The following is a 27,618-nucleotide window of genomic DNA, read 5'->3' as shown; positions in this document are numbered from 1 at the left end:
AATGGACTCCAACAGATTCCTTTTTCGGTGATCTTTGACCTGCAGATTATTGAGGAATCTGTTGGAGTCTATTTATACTGAAGCCACATAAACAAGGAATTTAAATCTCCATCCTTGATCCTGTTTCCTTATCACTTTTGCTTAAACAGCCCTCCGCCCAGGTTAACAAACTGTAACCCCGCCCCCTCTTTCCCTTTTTTGTATAAAAAGGTCCGTCAACTTCTATTGTATTCAGTGAGAACCTGAAAAAGTAGAATACAGTACGAAAGTACTTGTTCTAGGTCCCTGTTTCACTTACCTTTCTACTGGGGCTTTAAGGATATTCTCAAGAATGTGTTTCTTCGTGCTACATTGGATATTGTGTATATATAGTGTATATACTATATATATATATATATATATATATATATATATATATATATATATAATATATATATATATATATATATGTGTGTGTGTGTGTGTGTGTGTGTGTGTGTGTGTGTGTGTGTGTGTTCAGAAGCGATTAAGTAAACTACAGGAAAGAGGAAAAAAGATACTTAAACTTCATCAGATAATAATTTATAACCACTTTTTTCACGCTCAAGACAAGACTAATCATAATTACGACTCACGTGATATATAATATATATATTATATATATATATATATATATATATATATATATAGAGAGAGAGAGAGAGAGAGAGAGATAGAGAGAGGAGAGAGAGAGTTTTTAATAGGAGGGCCTCACCTGGAGTGGTGCCCGCATGTTAAGCTCTTCCGCGTAATGGCACAAGACCTCCCAAGGAGCACTTAGTTTGATGAAGCATATAGTCCCCTTTCCACTCTCTTCCGTCTCCTGAAAATAACGAGAAAAAAAAGAGAATAAGAATGTATGATCATAAAGAACATGAATGAACGATAAGAGCAAAATTTCCCAAGAAATATAGAGGCATTAAGTGTCGAGTCCTTTAATACCTCAAGAAAGCAGTGCGCTTCCGTGCCATATGAAAATGCATTGGCGCATATACATCCATACATATGCAAATATATATACATATAAATGTAAATGTATACATATATCTATGTGTATATATAGACTATATATACAATATATATATATATATATATATGTATATATATATATATATATATATATATATATATATATATATATATATATATGTGTGTGTGTGTGTGTGTGTGTGTGTATATGTATATATATATATATATATATATATATATATATAATTCAAAAGATATGTTAGTGTATACTGTATGTGGGTTAAAATGTTTATTTTTCAGTTATGACTGCAAGAACGAAGACTAATAAAAACGTTAATTTTAGCGGATTGCAGTGAGGGAAAACTGAAGAAAGCAGATAGATGATCAGTCTACTGGACCAATTTTACCTATAAAATAAAGCGTGTTTGTTTCCGAACAGCCTCTGAAGCATAAACAAGGAGAACTTTCAAAATAAAACCTCTTTGTCGTTTACAAATACTGGTAACGCACAAGATCTGGAATGGAATAAACTTAATCATATTCAGTGCTATCACAGACCACTCCCCATTTCCTGTCCCCGTAGAAAAAAAAACAAGGTTTCGAAGAATGAATATTGATATATTTTTAGAAAAGTAAAAGATAATGCAAAAAAAAAAAATAAATAAATAAAAAAAACACCTAAACACAAGAAAACAAGGACAAATACCACCTGAAAATTTTCCGCCTGATATGACATCGTTACTGGTGATCTTGCTTTAATCTTCGCCCTCGCCATATCTGAATTGTTGAAGACGCTACCAGGAAGCAAGATCTTATTAGCTTCGCTGACCTCGCTCTGATACTCTTGGTCATTATTATCTCCTCTTCCAGACTCCCCAATGCGGACCTTCCTTCCATTTGTTACATGCACACCTTACTATGTCCTATCAATACCCAATCGTCGAATTAAACAGTTTAACAAAAATAATTATACTAATAATGAAGATAATAATAATTTCCCCAACTCTCCTTTAAGGAATTGAGATGTGGATTCTAAATAAGAATGAAAGATAAAAGGTTGAAGCTACTGAAATGAACTGTTTCCGTAGCGCAAGACCTGAAAAAGTGAGAAATGTGACGAGAGGCAGAATCTTAACCAGGAAAGGATTGGTTACAGTTTTGAGATGGTTTACGTATGTGTAAGAAATGGTAGCCAATACGTTTATAATCCGGAGGAGAGAAAGACCTAAAAAAAAGCGCTGTTAGACACTGGGAAAGAAGTAATGGAAAGCAAGGGACTTCACGTCCAGCAGGCAAGAACGCTTGAAAGAGAAATCAGGTGAATGGTAAAGCGATTTAATTTGTTCGGCTGATAGGAGCGACTTATCCACACATCTGCAGTCACCAGTTGATAGGGGAAGCTATCTCAGAGTTGAAAAATAATAACAATAAATCTAAGAATCTACCAGAGAGAGAGAGAGAGAGAGAGAGAGAGAGACTATTCTGACCACATGAGTGGACTTGAATAAATGCAGCAGTGAAGACTTTTCCTAACACTCCATAATCATGGATTACGAGTGTTGCTACTCTGACAAAGCCCAAAAAACTCTTCCTTCTTCTCACGACTTCTTTTTCTACACAAAGCTGCTAAAGTTGTTCTCAAGCAACATAAAAAGAAAATCAACCTTGCTTCCTTGATATCCAAATTTCCATTCAAGTTCTATATTACATTGGTAACTTTTAACGATTTGCCCTAAATCATAAACTGCAAACCGTAAAATATAGTAAGATATACTCTGACATACCAACGAGAGAGCTATGACAGTATCAGCAGAGCAATAAAACTTCGACGAGAAACCGAGTCTAGTAAGTCGTTTTTCATGTACATTTGGCACAGCTGCTTAACTTTTGGAAATCAAGGAGAAGTATATCAGAAAAATGGGAATTGTCATAAAATAATGCAATGTTATAAAACACACCTCATCATAAACAGCGATACTGAATACTTGCATACATACATTACTACACTACATACATACATACACACACACACACACACACACACACACACATATATATATATATATATATATATATATATATATATATATATATATATATATATATATATATATATATATATATATATATATATATATATATATACATATATATATATATATATATATATATATATATATATATATATATATATATATATATATATATATATAGTGTAGCAAAGTTATTGGGCATAAGGTTATGCTCCCAAAATGCCACTGCATGTTTACTTGTTTACTTGTCATTGTGCAGAAGAAACAGTAAATTTAAAGAATTTGAATATTTGGAAACACTAGGCATCAATTTTGACTTAAAAATGATATTTTATTAAATAATCCTATTAGAAAAGTGGGCATCGTCCAAAACGGACTTAGAATCATGTAGATGGCAGAATTAAGGACGCATGCTTCAGATTCTTAGCCTTATTTTTGGAGTGCCCCTATCTGGGACCTTCATCCTCCAGGTATCACTTGAATTTTGAACAAAATGTTTTTTGCTACTGATTTTCCAGAGCAAAGGCTTCCAATGCCTCACTCTGGAGTACCTGAGGTTTTCCTTCCCAGTTACTGCAGAGCTATGGAACTTTCTTCCAGACAGTGATATGATTGATGATTCTCGTTAGGTTCAAGAGCTACAATGTTGCACTGACGTACCGTAAGCCAATAAGAACTTTTGGGACTTTTTCCCCTACATTTATGTGCGTTAGTTTACGTAAATAAAGACCTAATCATACATATTATTATTGTTAGTTTATAAGTTTTGTGTGTTTCTGCCACCCAGATCCTTGGACTCACTGTACATTATGTATAAATCTTGTAAATAAATTAATTTTAAGGTAACTTTTTAGTTTTGTTATCTGCCTTCTCCCTCCGTTTGTTTGTCAACCTGTCGTCAGTCATTACAGCCCAATTGTTTATTATTTTTAAGAACCTGTCGATCTCGAGAGTCGAGATCGTAATAGACGGGTACGGCAGGATTTGTTTTTGGAGAGTGTAGTGCATGAGGGCTCGTCTGCCACTCGAACCTCAACTACGCTTGGCAATACACCAATATTTGGGGCTTATTTCTACCATTTTGTTTGAAAAATATTGTGTTACATTAAATAATTTAATTTGCTAAATAGAATTATGCAAAAAGAATAAATCAGACGCAAGCCAAATACAAAAAAGCTATAAATCATTTATTAACTTGTAATGACCAACAAATAAAATCATATAAACAGTGAAAATCAAAATATGAAACACTTTATAATAAGCACTGGATTAATTTGTTGGTAAAATTCCATAAGCAATAGACAAGACAAATGAAACTTTCATTACATCCTATAAGGTTAATGTATACAAAAAAGATAATCATCTATGTATTTCTACACAAACACAATGCATTAGTTTATTGGTAAAAATCAGTAAATATGGGTGAATATCTATGACTGCAGTACATGTACATAATATGATCTGTATCACTAAATAGTTTTTTTTAACATTTTGTTTAATTTTGTAGAAGTGGTGGTCTTATTCAGATTTCGCATCGTCAAAAACGTTCTGCAACGAGTAAAATATAAAATTATATCAGTAGGAAGCGAAAATATAAATACACACACTCACTATATATATATATATATATATATATATATATATATATATATATATATACGTAGATATATGTGTTTGTTGGATTTTCTCCTTGCTGAAGGCTTCTAAATGCTTAGGGACTGGTTGATAAGTAATTCTTACATTAGGTTAGGTTTCTCTCAGATGTATCTCTTCTAAATGCAAACTACATATCTCGGCTTTTATCATAATCAACTGGATCCTGTCGCCTGCAGAAATGATTCCATATTTTTCTGGTTGTTTTGGGAATTCATGGAATGAAATGTTTTCTTTTTGTCGACACTGGTAAAACATAAATTCTTGGCATTTTTATAGTCACTCAGGAAATCTGACCTAATATTTAAATCTATATATAATGATAGGTATGTAAAAAGAATGAATAACGCCGGAGTATTTCAAGCTGATCTCTTCAAGCACTTGTTTGTAAATATATGGTCTCCAGGTTTATTCTTGCGGCCTTTTAGCTATATAGGTCGGGGATAACGGATTTGATGTGGACGAAGCCTGCAGCGGAAGAGCTGACGTCACGACCTCAGCTGCGCCGAAAAGGACATATATTGGTTGGCCATTGTGTTCTCTGGACTCCTTTAAATAAACTCTGAGTATATTGAAAGGACCTTGGATATCATATACAAATATAAATGTTCAGCGAATCGATATTCTGACGAACTTTCTTGCGTTTGTTTCCACTGGCTATATTGAGTTTACCTGTTTATATTAAATAGTACGAATCGAATGATGAGGCGCTTTGTATAAATCACGTAATGAGGTACTTCATGCGAGTCATTTGTTAAAGAACTGTTAAGATCGTATTCATCAATTGCTGAAGTGCTTTTGCAGATGTCCAATAAAATGAGCGGAAATGTTATTTGTAAGAGAGATGGGGAAAACTGTGAATGATTTGCTGAGGCTGATTGATCTAGTTCTGAGATGTATGAAAAATATAACACAACTGTGTGGATTTTTATTGCTGCCGCTGCCCGAAGGAGTTGCGGAAACTTGTGCTGGTCGGATCGGATTTTGAGGGCGCATGCTTCGTTGGGTGCATTCTCTTAAAAATCATTTGTTTAAGAAGCTTCAGGCAGTTTCTATATTTGTTGTGTAATTGGTACACAAATCCTTTCTCTCGCGTGTATTCGAGATATTCAGATGATGACAAGAGGTAAATCTGATTTGCAGCGCTATTGAAATTGCTTCCATTACTGAAAGAACTTTATTTTTCGTACAGTACGTTGTTCGTTAGAGTCATATTAAACATTTTATTAACATTTTAATAAAAGATGTTTTATTTTTATCTACCCTTCTTTAATATACATTTCGTATATGGTATATACATCCTTAAATACATATGTATAACAAAATCACGAAGATATTTTACGTGATGATTGTATAAATAAAGGCAAATGCCACGAAGGAAAAAGTGAAAAAATCGTGTGGTTGCTAGGAACATCGGTCCTTTACTAGCAAGCAAGAGAGAAATCTGTTCCTTTAAAATCGCCATCCTCAGGGATATCAGTTTCACCTGTCAATTACACGGGCTTTCTTGCAAATTTACTTTTATATTTCTCTTCATTCTGCTAGTAAAGGACTGATGTGTCGAAAGGCCTGGCAACCATTCGGTATTTTCACTTCTTTCTTCGTGGCATCTGCCTTTATTATACAAACACACACACACACACACACACACACACACACACACACACACACACACACATATATATATATATATATATATATATATATATATATATATATATATATACATATATATATGAACTACATAATCGATTGTCACGAATATGCTATATTAACCTAGGATTAATTGTAATATCACATTGCAATCATAAAAAGGAGGCGACAGGATCAGACTGCTCCCACTATTGCAAACACACCCAATGACTCTTTGAAAAAAGGGGTTAAAAGCCCTGCAGAGCGAGGAGCGTCAATTTAGAAAAATGAATAAACCTGAACGGGCTTCACTGCTCAAGTGCACTGAGTGTTCGGGCTCAGAAATGACTCGCCAAGCAGGGAAAGAATCTGGAATTCATCCTAAACAACTTCGAAAGCTCCATTTAGAACGTCGCCATGTCAACGGAATGTAAAATCAAAACAAATACTGCTCATGAAAGTAATCTTCATCATTGCAATTAAAACTAATGCATCTGAAAATAAAGCCATTTCATGTATAATCTGACACGTCTGTAAACTAAAAAAAACTGATATAAACTTTGCTGTATAATTAAAAAAAAGATATAGTGATACGAAAAGAAAAAATCCAAAGGTAATATTAGTGACACATGAAGTCTCGGGTGAATTTCCCGCAGGCTTTTTTGTTCATTGGGTATTTAGTATTCATATTGCTATTAACTGCAGGAATCACACATTCACACTGACCACCAAAGTCACAGGCTCTGCTCCAGTCATTTTTTGGAGGGAGGAGCCCTGTCCTGAACACTCTTATCATCATTATTACACTCCAACAAATGACTAATATTACAAATTTACGGTAAAAACGGTGAACCTTTTCCTCAGAAAACTTGTATATCTGCAACACACAAGATGGCATATACAATTTGCATCTCTTACGCAGCCGAGGATTTAAAAGTGAAAATGAAAGCACTTTTGCAACTAGAAGAAAGGGTAAAATTCTGCCCCATTTTTCATTTTTTCAGAGGTGTGAAAGGAATCCCTCTGCTGTTGACTTGACTGGAGCAAATCAATACGTTGCTGTCGACGCATGAGGGAGGGACCCTTTAACTCGCCTTTGTCCATACGGGTACTTGACAGGTATTGTCTCTTTTGAATAATAACGCCTTCGAGCCTCTGAACTCCGTTCTGTCGGTTCCCGCCACTGCATTCCATTCGTTTTTTAAAATATCCAATGCTCTTGTTACGTATACATATTCAACTCTGACATATAGACATCAGCTAAATTCCAGCCACCGATACATCAACCACGGTTATTATTACTTCGTCTTCTTTCTCCACTAACACTACTACTGTTGGTATAAACAGAACTACTATGCTACTTCTTGAATTTCTCATCTTGGGTCTCAACTACTCAAAACTGCTGTAAACAGATCCAGATCGCCACATAGCTACATATACCCGGTGGCCGAGAACTTCCCAGGGATTAACGAGGATATTAGGCAATCTCACTAAGTGCAGTTCGTAACCCGAAATTCAGGAATGGGTCCCTCCCACGGACAACAGCTGTTGTGCCCAGAACATCTCACGAAAATGAGCTACGTTATTCCTGAACCCTCGAATGGCTCTGTTCATTGGCTGTTCCTGGTTTGTAATTTCCCCATTCTTGGGTTTTCCATGCTTTCACCTTTCTTACATTTTTTCCCTTGCCGTGGTCATGTGCGGTCATTAGTTTAACGGCTCCCATGGCCTTCGCAAAAACAAAATAAAGAATAAAAATCCTGACGGATTGTCAAAGGATAATCCCAAGCCCCCAAAATAAAGCTAAGTCAGCACTAGACTATGGTATAGTTCCGACACAGAAGAACCGAACAGCGGGAGCGCTCTGGAGACTCAAATAACCAATATTTGTGAGAGATTCAGGAACTGGGTAAAAGAATGCCTCGCGACAAGAACGAGTCCTGGTGCATATTCTACATAAAAAAGTGAAAATATGCTCTAGGAGCATACATATGAAAAATATAAACCAATGCAAGAAAATCACTCGCTGAAAACTAGCCACTTTCCTTGCAAGTGCAACGTTTCTTAGCTTCAGAGTAAAATCGAAGACCTGAAATAATTTCAGCTGATTAGCTGTGAAGTGACTTCACTCTCACTCTCCTTTGCACAGCTATATAGATTCGCATTAACCGTGCATTTGATGTCTAGGCCCGTCCCTTACGACGCTCCTGATTGGCTATTGATAAGCCAATCACAGGGCTGGAAACTCTCAGTTTCTTGAGAGAGTTCACATGGGGAGGATATATGTTCCGCCTCTCCTGATGGATACATCTTTCAAATCCCTCAGGAGCGGTGGAACATACATCCTGCCTAAGTGAACTCTCGAGAGAGACTGAGAGTTTCCAGCCCTGTGATTGGCTTATCAACAGCCAATCAATAGCGTCGTATGGGACGGGCCTAGACATCAAATGTACGGTTGATGTGAATCTACTATAGTACTACAAAAATTGTTCCTGTGAGTGAAAAGTAGAGCCGGTCTTCCCTTGAGGTGGCGTCTTTTCCATTGTTTACTCCAGCGATGTTGGCAACCCGGGATCACGACCTTGTTAGAAACGTTTTTTGTGAATGCTCGCGTTTCCGTAGTTCGAATAAGTTGCCGTGGCTTGAAACCGTTTCAAGCGCTATTAACGAAATTGAAAGTTCCTGTGAAAGGAAATGTCGTGTGTTCTCACACAGACGAACATTCTTCCTTGAACTTCACCATCGATTCGCCCTCTTTTGAAAACGACAGCAGACACTGACAAACACTCACACGGCGCAAAAGGGAAGGTCATCCTCGAGGCGTTGTTTTCTTCCTCATAGCAAACTTCCTTCGAAGGAGACAGGAAGTCTACATACTAATTATGACGTTTTTCGTCCACTGTATTTTTCTTGCGTCATTTTCCCCTCTTCCTTATTGTTTCACTTTTTCTTTCTATCCCTCTCTTTGTGTTCATTCATCCCTCTTTCTGTGTGTGTGTGTGTGTGTGTGTGTGTGCGCGCGCGCGAAGATAATTGGAACAGTCATTTTCAAGAAACCTGTCACGCACCTCCGCATGAACCCCTGACATGTATAAATGAAATTGATGACTTCTACTAAGCAACCTTGAGCAACAAGGACGATAACTATATCAAGAGATGATCTTATTCTCAACATTCCTTTTTTTTTTTTTTTTGCACGGAAGTCACAGAGCAAATGAATTTCTTCCGTCTGAGAATCCAACATAATTAAATGCGAGATATCCAATTGAGACTCAAGCGATCTTTAAAGAAATGAAAAAAACTTTCGTCTTTTCATGTGAAGTATTGTTCTGTGATGGCTGCAGCATCTCGGCGGATTGCAATTCATTACCTAAAATCCATTCAACAGAACAAGCCATTTTCGCAGATTTAGTGTCAGTTCATTTACAATTAGAGTCATCAAATCTATAAAGGCTTTCTCAATACGATTTTACAACCATATTTCAACTACCACTGACCAATGATTAATTTATGTTAACCCAAGTGTATTTGGGGAATAACTATGAAATTAAGCTTTGAATCAAGAACTTGGGCAACTGTCGCCCAAAAGCAAATAAATAGCTAGTCAGTCTTTCATGCACTCGCAGTTCATCACCAAATGCTCAGATTTAGTTATATTATAACCTATTATATTACAGTATATCGGTTAACAATATTCAGTCAACTAATAATTGCCGTATAATCATCCAATTGTATTCAATCTGATAATCATTAGCCATTGTTCAATATTCATCAGGGAATAATCATTTGTTTATATTGCAATCATTTTTTTCATCTGAAAAATCATAACATTATTCACTTTGGTTTTGTAAGCAGAAAAATCATAATTTTATTCAGTGTTATTTCACTGGCAGCCCTTCCGTTTTTTGTTTGTACAGTTGGAGTGGGTGATCTACGTCTATCATCATTCATGATTGCTTATCGATTATATCAAATTGAAACTTCCGTTCGTCATCTTCTAGTACATACCTGCTTCGTCATTACTTCATGCCGCAAAAAAAAAAAAAAAAAATTGAGTCAAGTTCACTAGGTAGAGGACATGACAATAATATCTGCAGAAAATGGCGTTTCCCTTTAAAAGAGAATAACTCTAAACAGAATAACAAAATGACCAATAAATCGAACCAAACATTTCATCAAAGTCGTGCGCTCTCTCTTCTTCATGCTAACTACAAGCACGCACAAAACGACCTTTTGCACGCCCGTTCTCAGAAGCATTGTACGTCGTGCACTGTGACATTTACTCAGATCGACTTGTCACTAGGGGTTATTACAGCTCAGGAACAACGAAGAAGAACGACCCTAAATTGCAAGGTGCTTTGGACCTTTCCCGTCGCTTCTATTCATAGAGAAGAAAACCCCTACCTGGGTCTTGACTCCCCCAACATACCTCACCTGAATTTCTCAAATGAACCGTTTGAGAATAACTTTCATGAAGAGGGCATTGGAGTACGGACGGCGCAACTATATAGCATTTAAAAAAAATCAGTATGGTAATCAGTTACTTAAAAAAATTGCTTCAAGCAAGGTCGACTATAACATTGTATATCATTTAAAGAACAAATAAAGCAAAACAGGCCATTACGAGTGTACGCGTAAGGGAGAATAATCTTTCTCGCCCCGTTAAGGTATCTAAATACCTTGTTATATATTACGTTTCATATCCAATACATAAAATAAAGTGTAGGAATACACACAAACTGATCATGAAATCCAACGTTTATTCTTTCACTACACACACACACACACACACAGACACACACACACACACACACACACACATATATATATATATATATATATATATATATATATATATATATATATATATATATATATATATATATAGTATATATATGTGTGTGTGTATATATATATGTGTGTGTTTGCATGTGTGTCGTATAATATATAATATATATATTATATATATATATATATAATATATATATATATATATTATAATATATATATATATTATATACATATATATATATTCATGTGTGGCTGTCTGCGGTGAAAGAATGCACGTTGGATTGAATGATGGTTCTATTTATAAAAGAAGCAATACAAACCATGGCTATATAGGCTAAAGGTAGATGGGAAGAGCCGTTATTCCTTTATTATTTAGTGTTGTCTAGACCTACTTTGGTATTGCTAACTTATTTGTTGAAGCAATTATTATTTTTATTTTCCTCCTCATTTGTAATCAACGATTGTTGTAAGATAGCGGGGATTTGAATTGGCCTTTCTGAGCTATAAGGGCTGTCGAGTTTTTTTAAAGACAAGTTTATGAAGGCCATCCATTAATTTACATTTCATATGGAGCGTTGAGCATGATGCTTATATTGTCACTAGGAGCAATGAACATGGCCTGTTTGAACCGAGATACTTGACAAAGAATTATTTACCAATACTTGTGCTCTATTTGTGTACATTTGCGTGCATGTTAATTTTCTCCTCTTACGTTGTGTCTCATTTTTAACCATCAAAACAATTTTTTTTAATGATAATCGAGCAAATCCAAGAATCTTGACGTGCAGGTGTTCATCAGTGAGAACTTATACATAACCGACACGTGTCTATTCATTTGTACAGAAGAGTATAGGCATCTAATACGGCATTACCCATATCAAAAGTAGTAGTTTGGAAATATATATATTTTTCCCATCTGTTAATTCAGCCTATTTCCCTCCATGACCTCGTCATCCTAACAGTTAATGCTGCGAAGTGATTTTCAGTGACATCTTGCATTTTAGTTCATATCGACTAAAATCCCACGATCATCTTGACTTGCAACCACACACACCGATTGCAGTAAAAAAAGGAACAAGATATAAATGCTTGCAAAGGAATAATTATAAGTTACAAGGACATTTTTCTCCCTTTTTTTGCATGAAACTGAACAGCAAGTGTTCTTTAAAGGCCAGCATATAAGGAACAAGGTGAGGGAAATACTGCGTTCAGCATCAGAACTAAGGTCGATAAGTATCATGAGGTAGAGACAAAGCTTCTTGTAACTCTGAACCTTTCAACCTTGAAAACACCCTCAGAGTACAGTAAGGGTAACTACTATTTACGGTGCAGTTTAATTGAGAAAACGCTTCCGAGTCTCCTTATTCAGTTTGGCATGATGACGAATGGCTAACAGAAACCCAAGGAGATTACAAGATGGCCGCCAGATCACTGGATTCTGAAGGATGACAACAAGAGCTGTATTCGCCAAACCAGACCCGTTTCACGACATTGCAGGGCAGACCCTCATCGGCAACTACGAATTACCCCTGTTCCGTTAGTTTACTCGAGGCATTCATATGGCTATTTTTCACGGATTATTATCCACCCTTTAGTGATTCGCACATTAACCAAATAATCAAATGCTATTCATGATTTTGTCTACTCTACCATCCAATAGAGAGGCCAGTTCTTCCGTATCCCGAATTCAATAATCATCCTACAGGCACCATCACTCTATGTTGCAATATCAGTCATCTTATCTACCGATTTATTCACAATATCTTGTTATTTACATTTACATTCTGCCAGAGTAATGCAAGAAACATTGCGCCTCCACTGATTCCCCAGGCATTCAGTTATGCTCTATTGCCACTGTTTATCCAATTTCCGCTCAAATCTCTCTTCCATTATTCATTCGCTCTGCATATTGATTGTTCCATTGCCTGTGCGTATCCAGTCATTCATCAGATGACAAAGGCTATCAATAAACCGAAACCTCATTCATCAAGTCTGCTATTGCTACCCCTACGATTAGCCGATCCTTCAAGCGAATAGCCTTCAGCTATTCCCGCCGGCTGTCTAATCCACCATCAGCTTCCTTCTTTGACTTTCTGCTCCCCCCTGCCCATTCCATTCTTCCAAAAGCATGACTCTTTTACTTCTTATTTCTTCTTCGTAACGAGTTCTGCAATAACTGTGCATTCGTTTTGCCTACAGTATTTCCTTTTCCAAAAGCTTTATTTATTCGGTTTGTAGTCTGTTCTCATTTTGTTCCCGTAATAATTCTCTTTTGTTGAGTCTTGCGCCGCCTTTCATGATTTTCCTCTTCTTTCGTCTAGTTAGTAAATTTGGAAGAGTCGTTTCAAATTGACTAAAGTTGGAGACGCACACCTTTTCATTATTACTAACCCTGAATATAAAATCAACAGACTTCTTAGAACACTAAAACAAAACAAAGTAATAGATGAAAATACGTATCAGGACCTTTTGTAGCAGGACCTACATGTGGAATTATGTACGGACTGTCAAAGATACAAAAGGGAGGAATTCCTTTGAGACCCCTCCTTTCTTCCATTAACACTGTTAACTACAAACTCGCCAAATTTTTGTCCCTTTACTTCAACCACTGACTCACAAGTTCACATTAATAAACTAGGCCTCCTTCAAAGATGACATGATCACGCAGGAATCAGATCTGTACAAGGTAAACTTTGATGTGGAATCTGTTTACAAATGTTCTCGTTGTCGAGACTATCATCATCATTTTAAACAGGCTATTTCCCACTGACGATTCCTTGTTCAACAATTTTAATAGCACCCAGTTTCAGATGTTGTTAGAATTAGCTGTGCTGGACACACCCTTTGTTTTTAATAATATGGTTTTTAAGAGGGCTGAGGGGATGGCCATGGGAAGCCCTTTGGGTCCTACTTTTGCTAACATGTTTATGCGTAAGGTTTACATATAATAAAGAATGTATTTTGACATTCTATAAATTATGAACTAAGATGATAACTAAACCAATGACCCAAGGGGTCATATAGGAACTTGCAGAAGTTGAAGAAGTGTTAACGAAGTGTTAACGTAGTGTTAACGAAGGGTTGACGTTGTCTTGACGTCGCTTTGAATAAGCGTCTTGGTTTGTAGACACCTAGGGTCATCGTTTAATATTGAAAAATGTCACGTCAACGATGCCTCCTCTGAGAAACATGTTGACGTTCCCACCAACAGACTGTGTCTATGTCATTGATCTAGATTCGTATGTTCATCTGTATGCATGAAATCGAGCAATGTTTCGCTCTTCTATGATATTGTAAACATAATTGTATATCAGACTTCCACTACACCTCTCCGCTCGAAGACCTATCAAACCCTTGCAGCTATCCTTGTGATGTAGCTTGTTAAATATAACTTATACCTTATACTATATGAGTCTTAACGTCTTCAACCTTCATACCAGAAGTAGCTATTGATGGGGACTTAGAAGATATCATCCCAGTCAATGAGACTTGACTAAGGAGTGGTGTTTACCAACCGACATCTGCGATACATCATGCAGATCCAAAGTAACCAACAGGGTGTCTTGTTAGTATAACAATGCGCGCTACACCCCACACGACGGGCAAATGCCCGGCAGGCACTCTGATTTGCCCGGAATTCTCTCGCTTTGAAACAGTGTTACCAGATCAAACAGCCCAATTAAGGCGGGCAGTAGACACAGGCAGGCGAACGTGACTTGGGTCAGACGCCGGGCAGTGGGCAGTCAGAGCTGTGGCAGGCAACGTTGGGCATATGTGCTTATCAAGAAAGTACTATTATTATCATTGACGTTACGCTTCGTGGTGTCGAGAGAAATCTATTTTTGTCTGTATTAACGCAACTGGGTTTCTGTAGAAAGTCCCATCACAAATGGCATCAATAAAAACTGCAATCCTGATTCGTCTGACATAAAATGCAATCTGACGACTGAGCCATGAAGACCCCGCCACATCCTCCAGTGTTACGTAGTATCAAGAGTACTTTTATGAATAAAAATATACGGTATATTGGTCCGCCCTTAATTTTTCATTCTGCATCGTAAGAATACTATTATCTTTAAAATTCGGCTGCAAAAGAAAATTACCTGTGTCTACTTCCCACAGCGTTTTACAAAATATATTACGGGATATTGTAAAGATTTTATTATTATTTTATTTTATTTGTTTTGGTTCTGTGGTAATCCCAAGAGCAAAATAGTCTGCCTTTTTCTACCTGTTTTATAAACTTGCAACTTTTGAAATTACCCGATGAATAAGCAACGCTCTTTCTATACGTTATTCAGCATTTTATCTTGACTTATCTTTCATTAATGCATACATATTTTTGGGGGTATTTGACTGTACGCATGTAAACATTAATCTTTATTTCCCGCATCTTCTCCCTGCATCAAGAAAAACTCACCGAGTTTTCATCTTTTTTATAATTTCTTTTAGTTTAAAAAACTGATTACCCTGACGCTGTTACAACTTACGTCGATCAGCTTTAGAAAGTAAGAGGAAGCTCATCTCGTCTGGGGAGCTAGGCAGAAGGTAGTACTAATGTGTAGGCTGATCCCAGTCAACTTGGAGTAAGTGGGAAGGAAGAGACTGGGAGGGCGAGAAGCAATGGAAGGGGGGATGGGGGCGGGGGGGAGTTGCACGGACTTTCACTGGATGCCTAGAAGAATCATTATTCCGCTTTAACACTGTTTGGACGAACATGCGGATGAAAAAAAAAAGAATGATGATGAACAAGATAAGATAACAACGTGGATAAAGTGTATTAGTTTCGTTTGCAGAGAAGTTAAATCGTAATAACAGTTAAGATTCTTTATCTTTTAACCTAATGTATAAAGATCACATCAGTTTCAAATATATAAGTAGTTCAGTCAGGGGCCAATAAACGAAGAGAGAGAGAGAGAGAGAGAGAGAGAGAGAGAGAGAGAGAGAGAGCAGTTTTAAATACATAAGTAGTTCAGTCAGGGGCCAATAAACAAGAAGAGAGAGAGAGAGAGAGAGAGAGAGAGAGAGAGAGAGAGAGAGAGAGAGAGAGAGAGAGAGAGCGTTTACGGCAGTGGCGGCTCGTGGCTATCATTCATGGGGGTGGTATTTATTACATAATTTTCTTTTAATTCTTTGATATTAACTGCATAAATACACACATACACACTCTCTCTCCCGCTGAGGAAGGCAGCAGAACCGCTACCGAAAGCTACTATTTTGAATTTTATTCATTGGCATGAATGTGGTTATCATTTTTTTCCCATGTACTACAACTCGCCAGTGAGTTGATTATTCTGCATTAAATATCATCAGTATCGTCACTAATCTGATCACTATCACTAATAGTACATATTGATTATGAAGCTTTGACGAATTTCAAAACATTTTCAAAACACACCTTCTCCCTCCAAGTTCCAGAGGTGTTCGTAGAGTATTTAGCATCTGGGGCAAGTTATTCCAAGCAAATATTCCTTTGTCCCCCGCCTCCCCACACCAGCCCAATAACTTGAGAATTTTGATAAGGAATGAATATATAGCTTTTTTCGGTTGATATCTTGTAATACTTAAACGTCTATGACGTCATCTACACTCGTGATCGCCACCCATACCACAATGAATTGGGAACAGTGTCTGCCTGCCGGGCATTTGCCCGTCGTGTGGACGGGGCTTTAGATATATGCTCCCTGGAGGAGCAAGTTCTAGATGTAGGTATGTTCCCCTAATTTCCGGCGACTCTGTTTTAGACGCTACGTAGACGACACTTTCACCCTGTTCAGATGCGATAACCATGCTGATACCTTTCTTGAACATTTAAACAACCAACACCATAGCATAAGATTTACGGTTGAAACAGAGACACAGAATTCGCTTCCGTAGAAAGAACGCCTTTACTGGATTGGTGACCAATTTTTATAGCTCATGTTTTTTTAACTTCAAGATGAAATCCCTGTCCACTCTCCTCCATAGTGCCATTAATCTCACATCAAGCTGGTCTACCTCTCACACTGAAGCTACTTACCTGGCTGATTACTTTAAGAATAATTATTTCCCTCCAGCAATTTTTCATAGATCCCTTAATAAGCTACTTAACTTGAAATTCAATCCACCCCCAATAGTCCATAGTGTCCCCAAGCTCGTTGTGTTTGCTAGATTTTCCTTCCTACATACTAATAAATTTAGGGAAAAATGTATCAACCTATTCAATGAACAATTACCTGCCCTTAATTCAAAACTAATTCCGATAAGCCCCGAACTATCGGCTCACTCTTCCAAGTTAAGGATAAGATCAGGCCCCTGTTTGCCTCCGGTGTCATTTAGAAGTATAATTGTCCCACATGTGATCTCAGCTCTTACATCGGTGGCACCAGGAGGTTGATAAAAGTCCGGATTTCCTCTCATCCGGGAATTAGCTACAGAACGGGTTGTCGACTATCAAATCCCGAACAATCAAACATAAGAAATCATATAGACGGACTAACTACCTTTAAATCAATCATGATTAAGCTAAGTGTACCAACTCTTAACCACCAATCATCTTCCACCCAACCGTTTATTGCCTAATTACCTGTCCAGATTCTTTGTTTGCACTCCATTCCATAAATGTTTTGTGTCAGTCCTCCTTACGCTACCGCTGTGGGTATTTGTCTCGTTTTTTATTTCTTTTCTTTCTTCCGTATTGGCTCTTGGCCCTTGCACTGTTGTTCTGTGTTTCTGTTTTTATTCTGATTTTATTCTTTATTTATTAAATAGGTTTTTTTATTATGGTGTTGGTAAACATTTAATGTGTATATCTTCTACTACTTAAAAGCAATTCATGTGTAATAGCAATTTCAGGCTGGAAAATGTATCAAAATGATACGAAACGGATAATGGATAAAGGACAGAACGCGTCTCCATACTCCAACATGGGTATACACACACACACACACACACACACACACACACACACACACACACACACACACACATATATATATATATATATAATATATATATTATTAATATAAAAAAATATATATATATATTATTTAATGGATATTTACAGAATATATATTAATATATATATATATATATCCATATATATATATATATATAGATAAAAAAGTAGATATATATATTTATATTATATATATATATATATATCTATATATATATATATAAAGCATTGATGGAAAGTCAATAACAGCGAGTGGAAGGAAAGTAGAGGCGGCTATTGGCGGAGAACTACAACTGAATGAAGGAGTCGATTTCGCACAACACGATGTGCGTTGACAGGAATAACGCCGAACTCCGACTAGACGCATGACGGTCGCTCCAACTACAAAGAAAACCCATTAACTTCCGCCGTCAGCTCAGTGGCATCAGGGTGACAAATGCTTGGGGCAGAGCAATAGCAACACCTCATCCGAGTGCAAAGAGCTGACATTTTTGAAAGGGTACATATTGAAACTACTTTCATTTTCATTATTTCTTGGGAAGCTTACGAGGTTTATCCTGTTCTCGCTTCAGGTAATGGGATGAGTATCAGTGCACTGTTAGCGGGTCATGGCTCATCTCAAGAACCAAATATAATTTCCATAAGGTCGGTGTTGACTACATATACAAAGTTCTTTGACCATGGCTTGTGCCATAGGCTCTGTACCACGACATGCCATAGTCAGGGTGTGAGTTTTCTTCCATAAAGGTCTAATCGGCATTTTCTTCCATTCATTGATTTACCTGGTAATGAATTACACTTTCAATAGTCCTCTTGCTCAGCCGCCTCTGTAATCCGCAAACAGTCCCTATGTTCTGATTGTGGGTGAGCTTGCGATGCAAGATCGTACCTGATACTCTCTCTTATCTATGCATTCAGTTCTACAAACCACATTCCAGCTGTAATAAAACATTTAGTTTCAAAATAGAGCCCCAACGGAGTGATAAAAAAAAAAAACTATTGGTAACCGTGGGAAGGTTAACTAAACTAGCGTTAGACTCTGGAATTAAGCTTGTATTTTAAGATAAGCCTACATTTCGAAGCTACAACCAACCACATTCAGCGAACTACAAGTTCAAAGTTTACGTCGTCAACCGGGATTCGAACCCAGACACTCCCGTAGCCAAGTCAAATGCATTACCATTAGAATACGTGCACACACAAACACACACACACACAGATATATATATATATATATATATATATATATATATATATATATATATATATACATATATATATGTGTGTGTGTGCACAAGTCTAATCCTAATGCGGGTTAGCACATAAACATTCGACGTTGACGAATGTCTATTTCAAATATACATTAAATAATATGCGAAACTAACTGAATGATTGGAAAAAATCTGGTGTCACAACTATATATACACGAACAAACACACTGGCGCACGTATAGTGCGAAAACAACATAACATCTTCCAGTGGCGAACTATTGCTTCCCAGACGAGAGAACTTGCAACCAGCAAAAGACCCAAAAGTTAAAAGTGGAAGCGAGCGGCTCCATGCAAAAGAATCGCCACCATTCATAGGAACAAGTCGGCGGGGAGAGCGCAAGCACGACCACACACGGGATCTCGGAAGAACTCTTCTATTTGTTCAGCATAAAACAGAATTGGAGATGAAGGTTAAATACCTCGTCTTCTTCATTCATAAAAGTTTACTCGCTGGGAATCAACGGTAAAGTTTGGGTTTACGAAAGGAGTGCGCTCCGTTCCGAGAAGCATTTTCTAACATTCTAATGGTCTTGGTTGTAGTTTAATTAGAACCATTTTAGGAGTTACCAGTCCTTAACGTTATGAAGTGATACTGTCCTTATCCGTAAGAATAGTTCTTTTTTTTATACATGGCAGTTTAACTTTTAAGGTAAATATTTTTTCTTTCTAAAATTCCCTACACAAATGAATATAGTGTTATCTTTCACAACCATATCATATTTCTAAAATTCGTATTTTATTCGGTTCTGCTTCAACAAATGACCCTTCATCTCTGCTTATACATCATGATCACTATTCATTTTATAAGATAAAAATTTAGGTATTGAATTTTGTTAGTTCACTATATAAATGTTTTATTCTTGTAAGCTTCTTTTTTCTTGTTTTCTCTATGTCTGGTCTGCGTTTGGGCATTTTATCGCCGGCTTCATCGGCCTTGTAACTGGAGAGAAAATGAAGTCCCCGTATTTCTTGAAAGTCACTGAAATTGATGCCCACGTCTCAGTTCTTTCTCTAAACCAAAGCATTCATTTGGTATTTAATGAGCTAATAGCAGTTAGCAACACCGTCAACAGCAGAAGTTATAGCAGAAGAAGAAAAAAACAACAGCAGCAAAAACCAACGAAACGTCAGTACACAACGATGACTGCTGTTTACAAGAAGATGAGCATCAGCAACATGGGTGGTAACAAGACCAACAACAGACCTCAGTACAGAGGCCACTTTCATCAAGACCCTCCCTGGGGGAACATGCAGGAAGTGGTCAGCAGAATGAACCAGAAACTCTGCTTCACTGACGATCAGATAGTCCCAAAAACGCTCTACTAACACTCGTTACATCATATAACGGGCAACAAACCGTCAAATTTCCATTAGTTTTCGAGATATTTTATTAACGCACACACACACGAAGCTCACACACACACACACACACACACACACCGGCCTGGACATTAACAAGACCTCGACCACACACTATTAGTATAGACATCAATAACAGACATAATGGTAAAAATTATGCAAAATAATTCAAGAATTAACGGTATTTTCGTGGTATGGATACGCTATTTTTTAAAGAAAAAAACCTAACTAGTTCGTGTATATTCTCCGCTATTTCACGTATAATATGTAAAAGCCATATTCCACAAATAATAAATTAATATTTCATCTCTAAATGGACAGATAAGCAGACCGGGATCCTGACGTCCTTTTCCACGGCCTCATCAAAATTCCGGCTCCAAAGATATGACACCGAAGACAAGAACCCCTGACGTCAAATAATTAAGGCAGGAGGGCCATTCATATTCAACAACACCGCACGAATTAAAAAGGATAAAATGACTGCGAATGAAAGACAACGCAATAACGCCTCCCACACCACAGCGCGAGGACCCATTTGCATAAGTCAAAAAACATCTTACTCTGACTGTGGTCATCATGAGAACAGACCCAAACAACACCAAGAAAACTGGGAGAGGTTTGTATATATTACTCTGCGCCTTGGGTGGAGAGTTGGGGAAGATGGCGGAGGGGGTGGGGGTAGTGGTTTGAGGTCGATCGCTGGGTAAGGAAGTTGAGAGAGAAAATAAAAGGCGGTCAGAACGGCCTTTGTTAATAGCGTTCTCTATCCGATAGCTAATAAAGTTTGCCCTACTTACGGAAAAGCGTCACAAATGTTATAAACGGGGAAGAATGGGACATCTTTGTGGGTGAAGAGGAAACTCGAAAAAAATCATATTGTCTGCATGACCCCAAAGTTTCATTCTTTAAAGTGATCAGTAGTCCAAGGCCAATTAACTGAGCGAAAACATTAGTTCCAGGAATCCCACAGGGCGCAAGAGAAGATTATGATCTCGTTCGAAGCCATTTTCCCATTTATTCTCCACAAAGCAGATGATACAAGAAAAGAATCTTAAAATTCTATATCGAGATGTGTTCAGGAATGTGTCATTATTCCAAAACATATAAGTGCAACAGGAGATACAATAATCAAAGCTTGAGGCATCATTACGATATATGAATAATATGAAACTGCTATTCACACTAAATAACTTCACGGGTGGAGGGAGGTCTGACCATGGCTAATTATTCATCACCATGACATGAACAACAACTCTCACCTATGTCTACCATTACATCAAAGAATAATTTCACGACTTTAGTAGTTTTTATTCGTAAACAACAAAATAGCAAGAGTTACATACATGTTTAGACTGAATTTTGATATGCACAAACACACGCAGGCACACGCACAACATACTTTGTATAATAGCTCCTTGATGTCATTCGTTTCACACCCCACATGCGTTTGCATTCACAGAAATGTAGAACCAAATAGATGTGCTATAATACAGAAAGTCCTGCAGGCGCGCGTGTTTCAATGACAAACACTGTCCCAGAAGTGGGATGGTCGTGCTATAACTACTTCTTCCGTGCACCTTCATGAGAAGTTTAATCAGCGTGATGCCTAAAAATCTTCGGTGTTAATTTCAGTTGTATCTGGCAGCCACGCCCTATAACGATTAAGGAGTTATCGCCAACTGTATCATTGATATGACAGAATAGCCACGGATGGCGTGCTATAATAGAAAGGGTCCAGTCAGAATGAGCCACTCAAGATGAGATAACGCCAGGCAGTACCTGGAATTTCAGGAATATGTCCCACACGCTTACGCATACCTATCATGAGACTGCGAGGCGAGCAACTTGTTATAGGTAACTGCAAAGAGATTAATTAGGAATGCATTTCTTTAACAATATCAAAATTGGATAGCTTTGGTGTAAGTTACTGCCAGCGTAGAACGAATTCTTCTGTAACGATACGTGGGGCTTAATTTTGCTAATATAAAAACGACATAAGTGTGTTTATATATATATATATATATATATATATATATATATATATATATATATATAATGTATGAAATTTTTATCACGCTGTGACTTATATACAATCATTAAGCTACAAATGTTTAATTTCCAATTTACGCTACTTCGGGAATATCCCTGAAGGGGAATTTTAAAGGGATAAACAGATTGGTACTAAAGTGTCTCGAACAATCGATAACGACTCCAGTCGATGATCAAACCACTGAGCCTCAAGTGGTTTGATTGTCGACTGGAGTCGTTGGGAGGTACTGTGTCGAGTGTTCGAGACACTTCAGTAACGATCCATTTATCACTTAAAAAATTCCCTATCCGTGATAATTCCCCTCCGTGGATATTCCTAAAGTAGCGTGAATTGGAGATATAAATAAATATATATATATATATATATATATAATTTATATTTATATATATATATATATATATATATATATATATATATATATATATATTTATATATATACACACACTTATGTCGCTTTTATATTAACAAACATTAAGCCCCATGCAGTCTCTTTCCTGCTTACTACAATCTTTACCCAAGAATGGGAAAAAATACCATATAAATTGAGAAACTGACGAATAGACTAATTTAGTCTGACTTTTCTATATCCTCCTCAAGTCTTAGCCACACTTGTAGTTGGACTTGTAGTTGGACAAGCTTCATAAAGTTCTCCCAAAATTCCATCGCTCTACCATTCGCAAAAATGCTATTTGTGAAAATTTCAGACAAAAAGGACATCAATTAAAAACTATATCTAACATTACATTTAATTTTTAAATAGTGATGTCGTTTCTATTGCTATGTGCTTATACATGTCATTTTTTGCAAAGAATAATCCTTGCTTTCCAGTTATTGTTGAATTGACATGTAAAGAAAATAATCTCAGTGGGACGTTTACTTGTGGATACAATATAACAGTTACAATAAAATCATGGAATGCAATATGGGAATCCATTGGGCAAAATAATAATTCTTGTTAGAGATCTGTAGCTAAAGTTAGTCTAGACAGTAAAGCTTACTTATAAAGGTGTGATCGCTTGACATATCTTTACAATGCTGTAGATTGTGTAAGATGTTATAAAAAGTCAACTTATTAAAAGATTAAAAAAATTTAGTTTGGTAATCTAGAGTAAACTCTCAAACTAAGTCTTCATTAAGCGAAACATGTCTGGAACCTAACCGTGCCCATAAATAAGGCGTGGATTCAGACTTAATACTAAGGCTGCATTTACACCTAGTGAGTCGAGTTGAGTCAAGTCAAGACGAGTCAAGACGATTCATGACTCTCTTTGAATCGCCACATTAATTCAAATGGAAGAGTTTACACCAAGCGAGTCCAGTCATGCCGAGTCGAGGCGAGTCAAGGCGATTCAGAGTCAGTGACTCGTTTGGAGCCATTTTTTCATCAGTACGGCGAATCCTTAGGAAAATGACCATCCTTTCCTCAACTGAAAGTGCACGTCGGTAATTCATTGGGGTTTTGCAGTTAACTTTACTAACATTTGAAATTGTTCAGTTGCCATCCCGAAGAAGTCATAAAACTTCTCTGGATTGCTTATCAAGTCTGGGAATAGATGTCCAAAGCTTCCAAACTCTGGCCTTTTAACATTAATCTCATGAATCCATAAATAATCCTTGACAGCTCCGCCTGAGGACTCCTTCGCCGCCTCAGCCACAGCAACATCGATATTTCAGCGAGAGCGTTTGCCTCCATCCTCTATAGTCCCCACTGAGCTTGATTCTGACTTCCTGACTCAGTCAGTGAGAACGGCGCTGATTCAAAATGACTCGAGTCATATGACTCGTCTTGACTTGACTCGACTCGCTTGGTGTAAATGCAGCCTAAAGACGCGTCAAATCGATGGATACAACAATCCCAAATATGTAAAATACTTTGGTACTTTGTACTTCCATCTAAATAAACTAAACAAGACTGAAAAGACGTCAATCCAAATAAATACTGGAGAGGAGAAGAAGAGGGAGAGTGATAATGATGAAAATAAGAGGGGAATGCCTTGCGTCATCACCACAAAGTTGAGAAGGGCTTCTCTTGAGTGAGGGTCTGTCGGGATACAGCCCTTAAGAAAACGACGAGAGGCTCCTCGAACAACTTAAAGGCAGGATTCCTTTACACTGACTTTCTCCTGGATTACACTAAAAACTTATTTAGAACAAAATTAAAAATTCTTCACTATCGAAGATGTAAGGAATTCTAAAACAAAATCGAAAAAAATATACTTTTCTCTTCTACATTTTTTTAAAGATGTCTGAATCATTATTTATTGTTCTAACTTTCTCGCTGTAACTTTTATTAGTTTTCAGTCATTCCACAATTTACTGAATCTCATTATTTACCAAAATATTAAAATTAGCATGAAGTTCTGAAAAGAACAAAAGGGTCTGCCTCTTGCTGCCAACGCCTGGGCAGTCATCTGGAAGTCATTGGCTTAAATCTTGAAGAAAAAGTGCCCGATGAACTGCCTTGCTTCGTGTGCCACAAATTCACCTGCGGCGACGTTAGTTAAGTTCCTTACCTGGCCAGCAGCCTTGAAATGTGTGCTCGAGAGCAGGCGATCTCTTCGGTATTTCATGTCGAACACGAGCCTTGCTGGCGAGGTTTCCACAAATATAGCATTAGGGAACATAATGCTACACAGGGGCGTCTGGACAGTTTTAAAAGGAAGCGGGAGTTACGGAACCCCAAACCTACTTTTTTTTTTTTTTTTTGTTTTGCTTGTTGTTGTTGTTACTTTAGTGTTTACAATTTTTAAAATTTTATGTTCTTTAATAATATATCAATAATCAATCGTTGCTTGTATTATCTCGATATTATCTTTATTATAAACTCGTGTATTATGTTTTCTTTATATTTAGGTCTTAAGTAACTTCATAAGTAATATTTGTGAAAGAACAAATGTTCTTGACAATTATTGCATGATTTAGGTTCCGATGAGTTAACTATCTGTATTTTAATAGCAATAAATGATCACGTATATGTTCATTTGTTAATAATGAAAATCAAACTGATACAATTTATGGAAATGAATATCGACATGATAGCACTAAGAAAATGTTATCAAACAAATTTCAACGTACTAAAGGATTCAATATTTCTAAGACAAAAGGTACTTGTGTAAATTCGTCACAATAGAAGCATTCACGAAACGACGCCTAAAAGTGTTACGGCTGAAAAAATAAACACAAGTAGATCCTTTTCAAGTTGTAAATATAATCCATTACGAGAAGTTTAGTAATATTAAACAGTAATAACTTAATATTAAAATAAGTAAAATACAATTTGAATATGAATTTGCAAAAAGAAAATTTACTTTATCAATTCTGTAAGGGAAAGAGCTGTTATCAAAAAGGTTGTAAAATACATTCAGTACTCATGATTATGTCCTTAGATTAAATTCAATAAATTATCAAGGGTCACAAAATCAGTATAGTAACAGTTCCGATGGGTTGTGTCTAATATAAGGGCAATTAGATGAATTCAGCAATTGTTATGAAGGATTGTGAAATATATTCAGTACCTGTTTCAAGAGGTTCTGAAATAATTAATCAGTCGGTCAATGTCATCAGGGGCTGTTAAATAAATTCTCAGAGCTATTTAGGGTAGAAAAATGAACCTGCCAGTGTTATTCATGAGTGGATGCGAGCAATGCACGAGTAACACAACGAGCAAACCGTCCTCCTACCTCTTCCATGTGGAGTCCTGCTTTATTGAGAGAATCCATGAACTTCCTGCGCCAGGCCTCGTGCTTCGATGCCTTCTTGGCGCTGGCTGATAAGGAGCGGTTGACGCCCGAGGATTTCTCGTCGTCCTTCTGCCCTCCCCCGACTACCGCCCCTGCCAGTTTCTTGGAGGATCTGGACGTGTCATCGTAGACGAGGACGTAATCGATTTTCCTCCTCCCGTCCCTGAAGAAGGTCGTGGCATCTTCGCCCGGGCGTGATGGAGGAGGTCCTAGGCCCCCGCTACTTCGCCAGCTGTCTGAATCTCCATGCTGTGGGGAAGAGATGGAGAAGTGTTGATGTTCGGTCACCATTCTTTCATTTATATTCGCCGTGTCTGCTGACTACAGGCATGCAAACATAACATTTGGAAATAGTCTTCTCGGCTGTCAAAGGAAGAGCTCTTCGAACTAGAGATCTGCGCATTCATTCTCAATGGGGACCTCCACACAGAGAGTGCTGAAGTGCAGATAATGTTAAAATGAGCCACAGAAAATAGGTCTATAACGTATATATAATTACAAAAAGGCTATACATTTTTTATCAAAATTACAAACACGTGCCCCAAAAAATAAAATAGCTCTAAAAAATAAATATCTACATACAGATCTTTTAACAGCATTCTAAAAGTGCTAATTTTATGCAAATGAAAGCGGCAGAGGTTTGAAATATTGCATAGATTTTGCATCAAGCAGCTACGAATACATTCTGTGGAGCTATTTGAGAAATGTCGTCTGAATATTCTGCTAAACCGATAAAGGAAATATAAGACATATGAAAAACTATTAATGTATTTATTTAAATCAGCTCGTTGCAATCTATTACAATTGTCATAAAAATATCATAAAATATAACAACTACAATTTAATCATTAACAAATATGTACCAGAATTAATTACGCAACAAAATTAACAGGAAATTAATCTTCTAGTTTCTTTAAAATTACCAGGAGAAACTCTTGCTACCCTTGAAGTACTTGAAATGAAACAAATGTGCACTCTTCAGGAGCTCTTCTTCAGAGATAATTAAAAGGCGAATCACGCGTTACGTACAAAATCTTGTAGCCTTTACGAGCAAGTTTCACGATATGATCGTATATAGTAGGTATATGTGCCAAGTGCCTTGATTTGATACAGTTAAACTTCCCGAAGATGAACATCAGGAGGCTTTAACACCTAAGATTTCATA

The 27,618-nt window shown here is 37.0% G+C and overlaps 1 protein-coding gene across 4 annotated transcripts in view; it reads right to left on the bottom strand.

Annotated features, from left to right (window-relative positions):
• Nucleotides 1-27,618, bottom strand: part of LOC135196939 (anoctamin-7-like) — a 694,520-nt gene that overhangs the window by 64,751 nt on the left and 602,151 nt on the right. For all 4 annotated transcript variants that reach the window (XM_064223781.1, XM_064223782.1, XM_064223783.1 and 1 more), the window contains exons 3-4: nucleotides 26,394-26,702; nucleotides 734-841 (exon numbers count right to left, since the gene is read on the bottom strand). In XM_064223781.1, the coding sequence (XP_064079851.1) occupies nucleotides 734-841; nucleotides 26,394-26,702 (417 nt within the window). The remainder of the gene's footprint in view (nucleotides 1-733; nucleotides 842-26,393; nucleotides 26,703-27,618) is intronic.

This window comes from Macrobrachium nipponense, chromosome 18 (assembly GCF_015104395.2).
Source record: "Macrobrachium nipponense isolate FS-2020 chromosome 18, ASM1510439v2, whole genome shotgun sequence".
NCBI lineage: Eukaryota > Metazoa > Arthropoda > Malacostraca > Decapoda > Palaemonidae > Macrobrachium > Macrobrachium nipponense.
The sequence above is the reverse complement of the archived record's forward strand: the minus strand, read 5'-3'. Positions and strand labels throughout refer to the sequence as shown.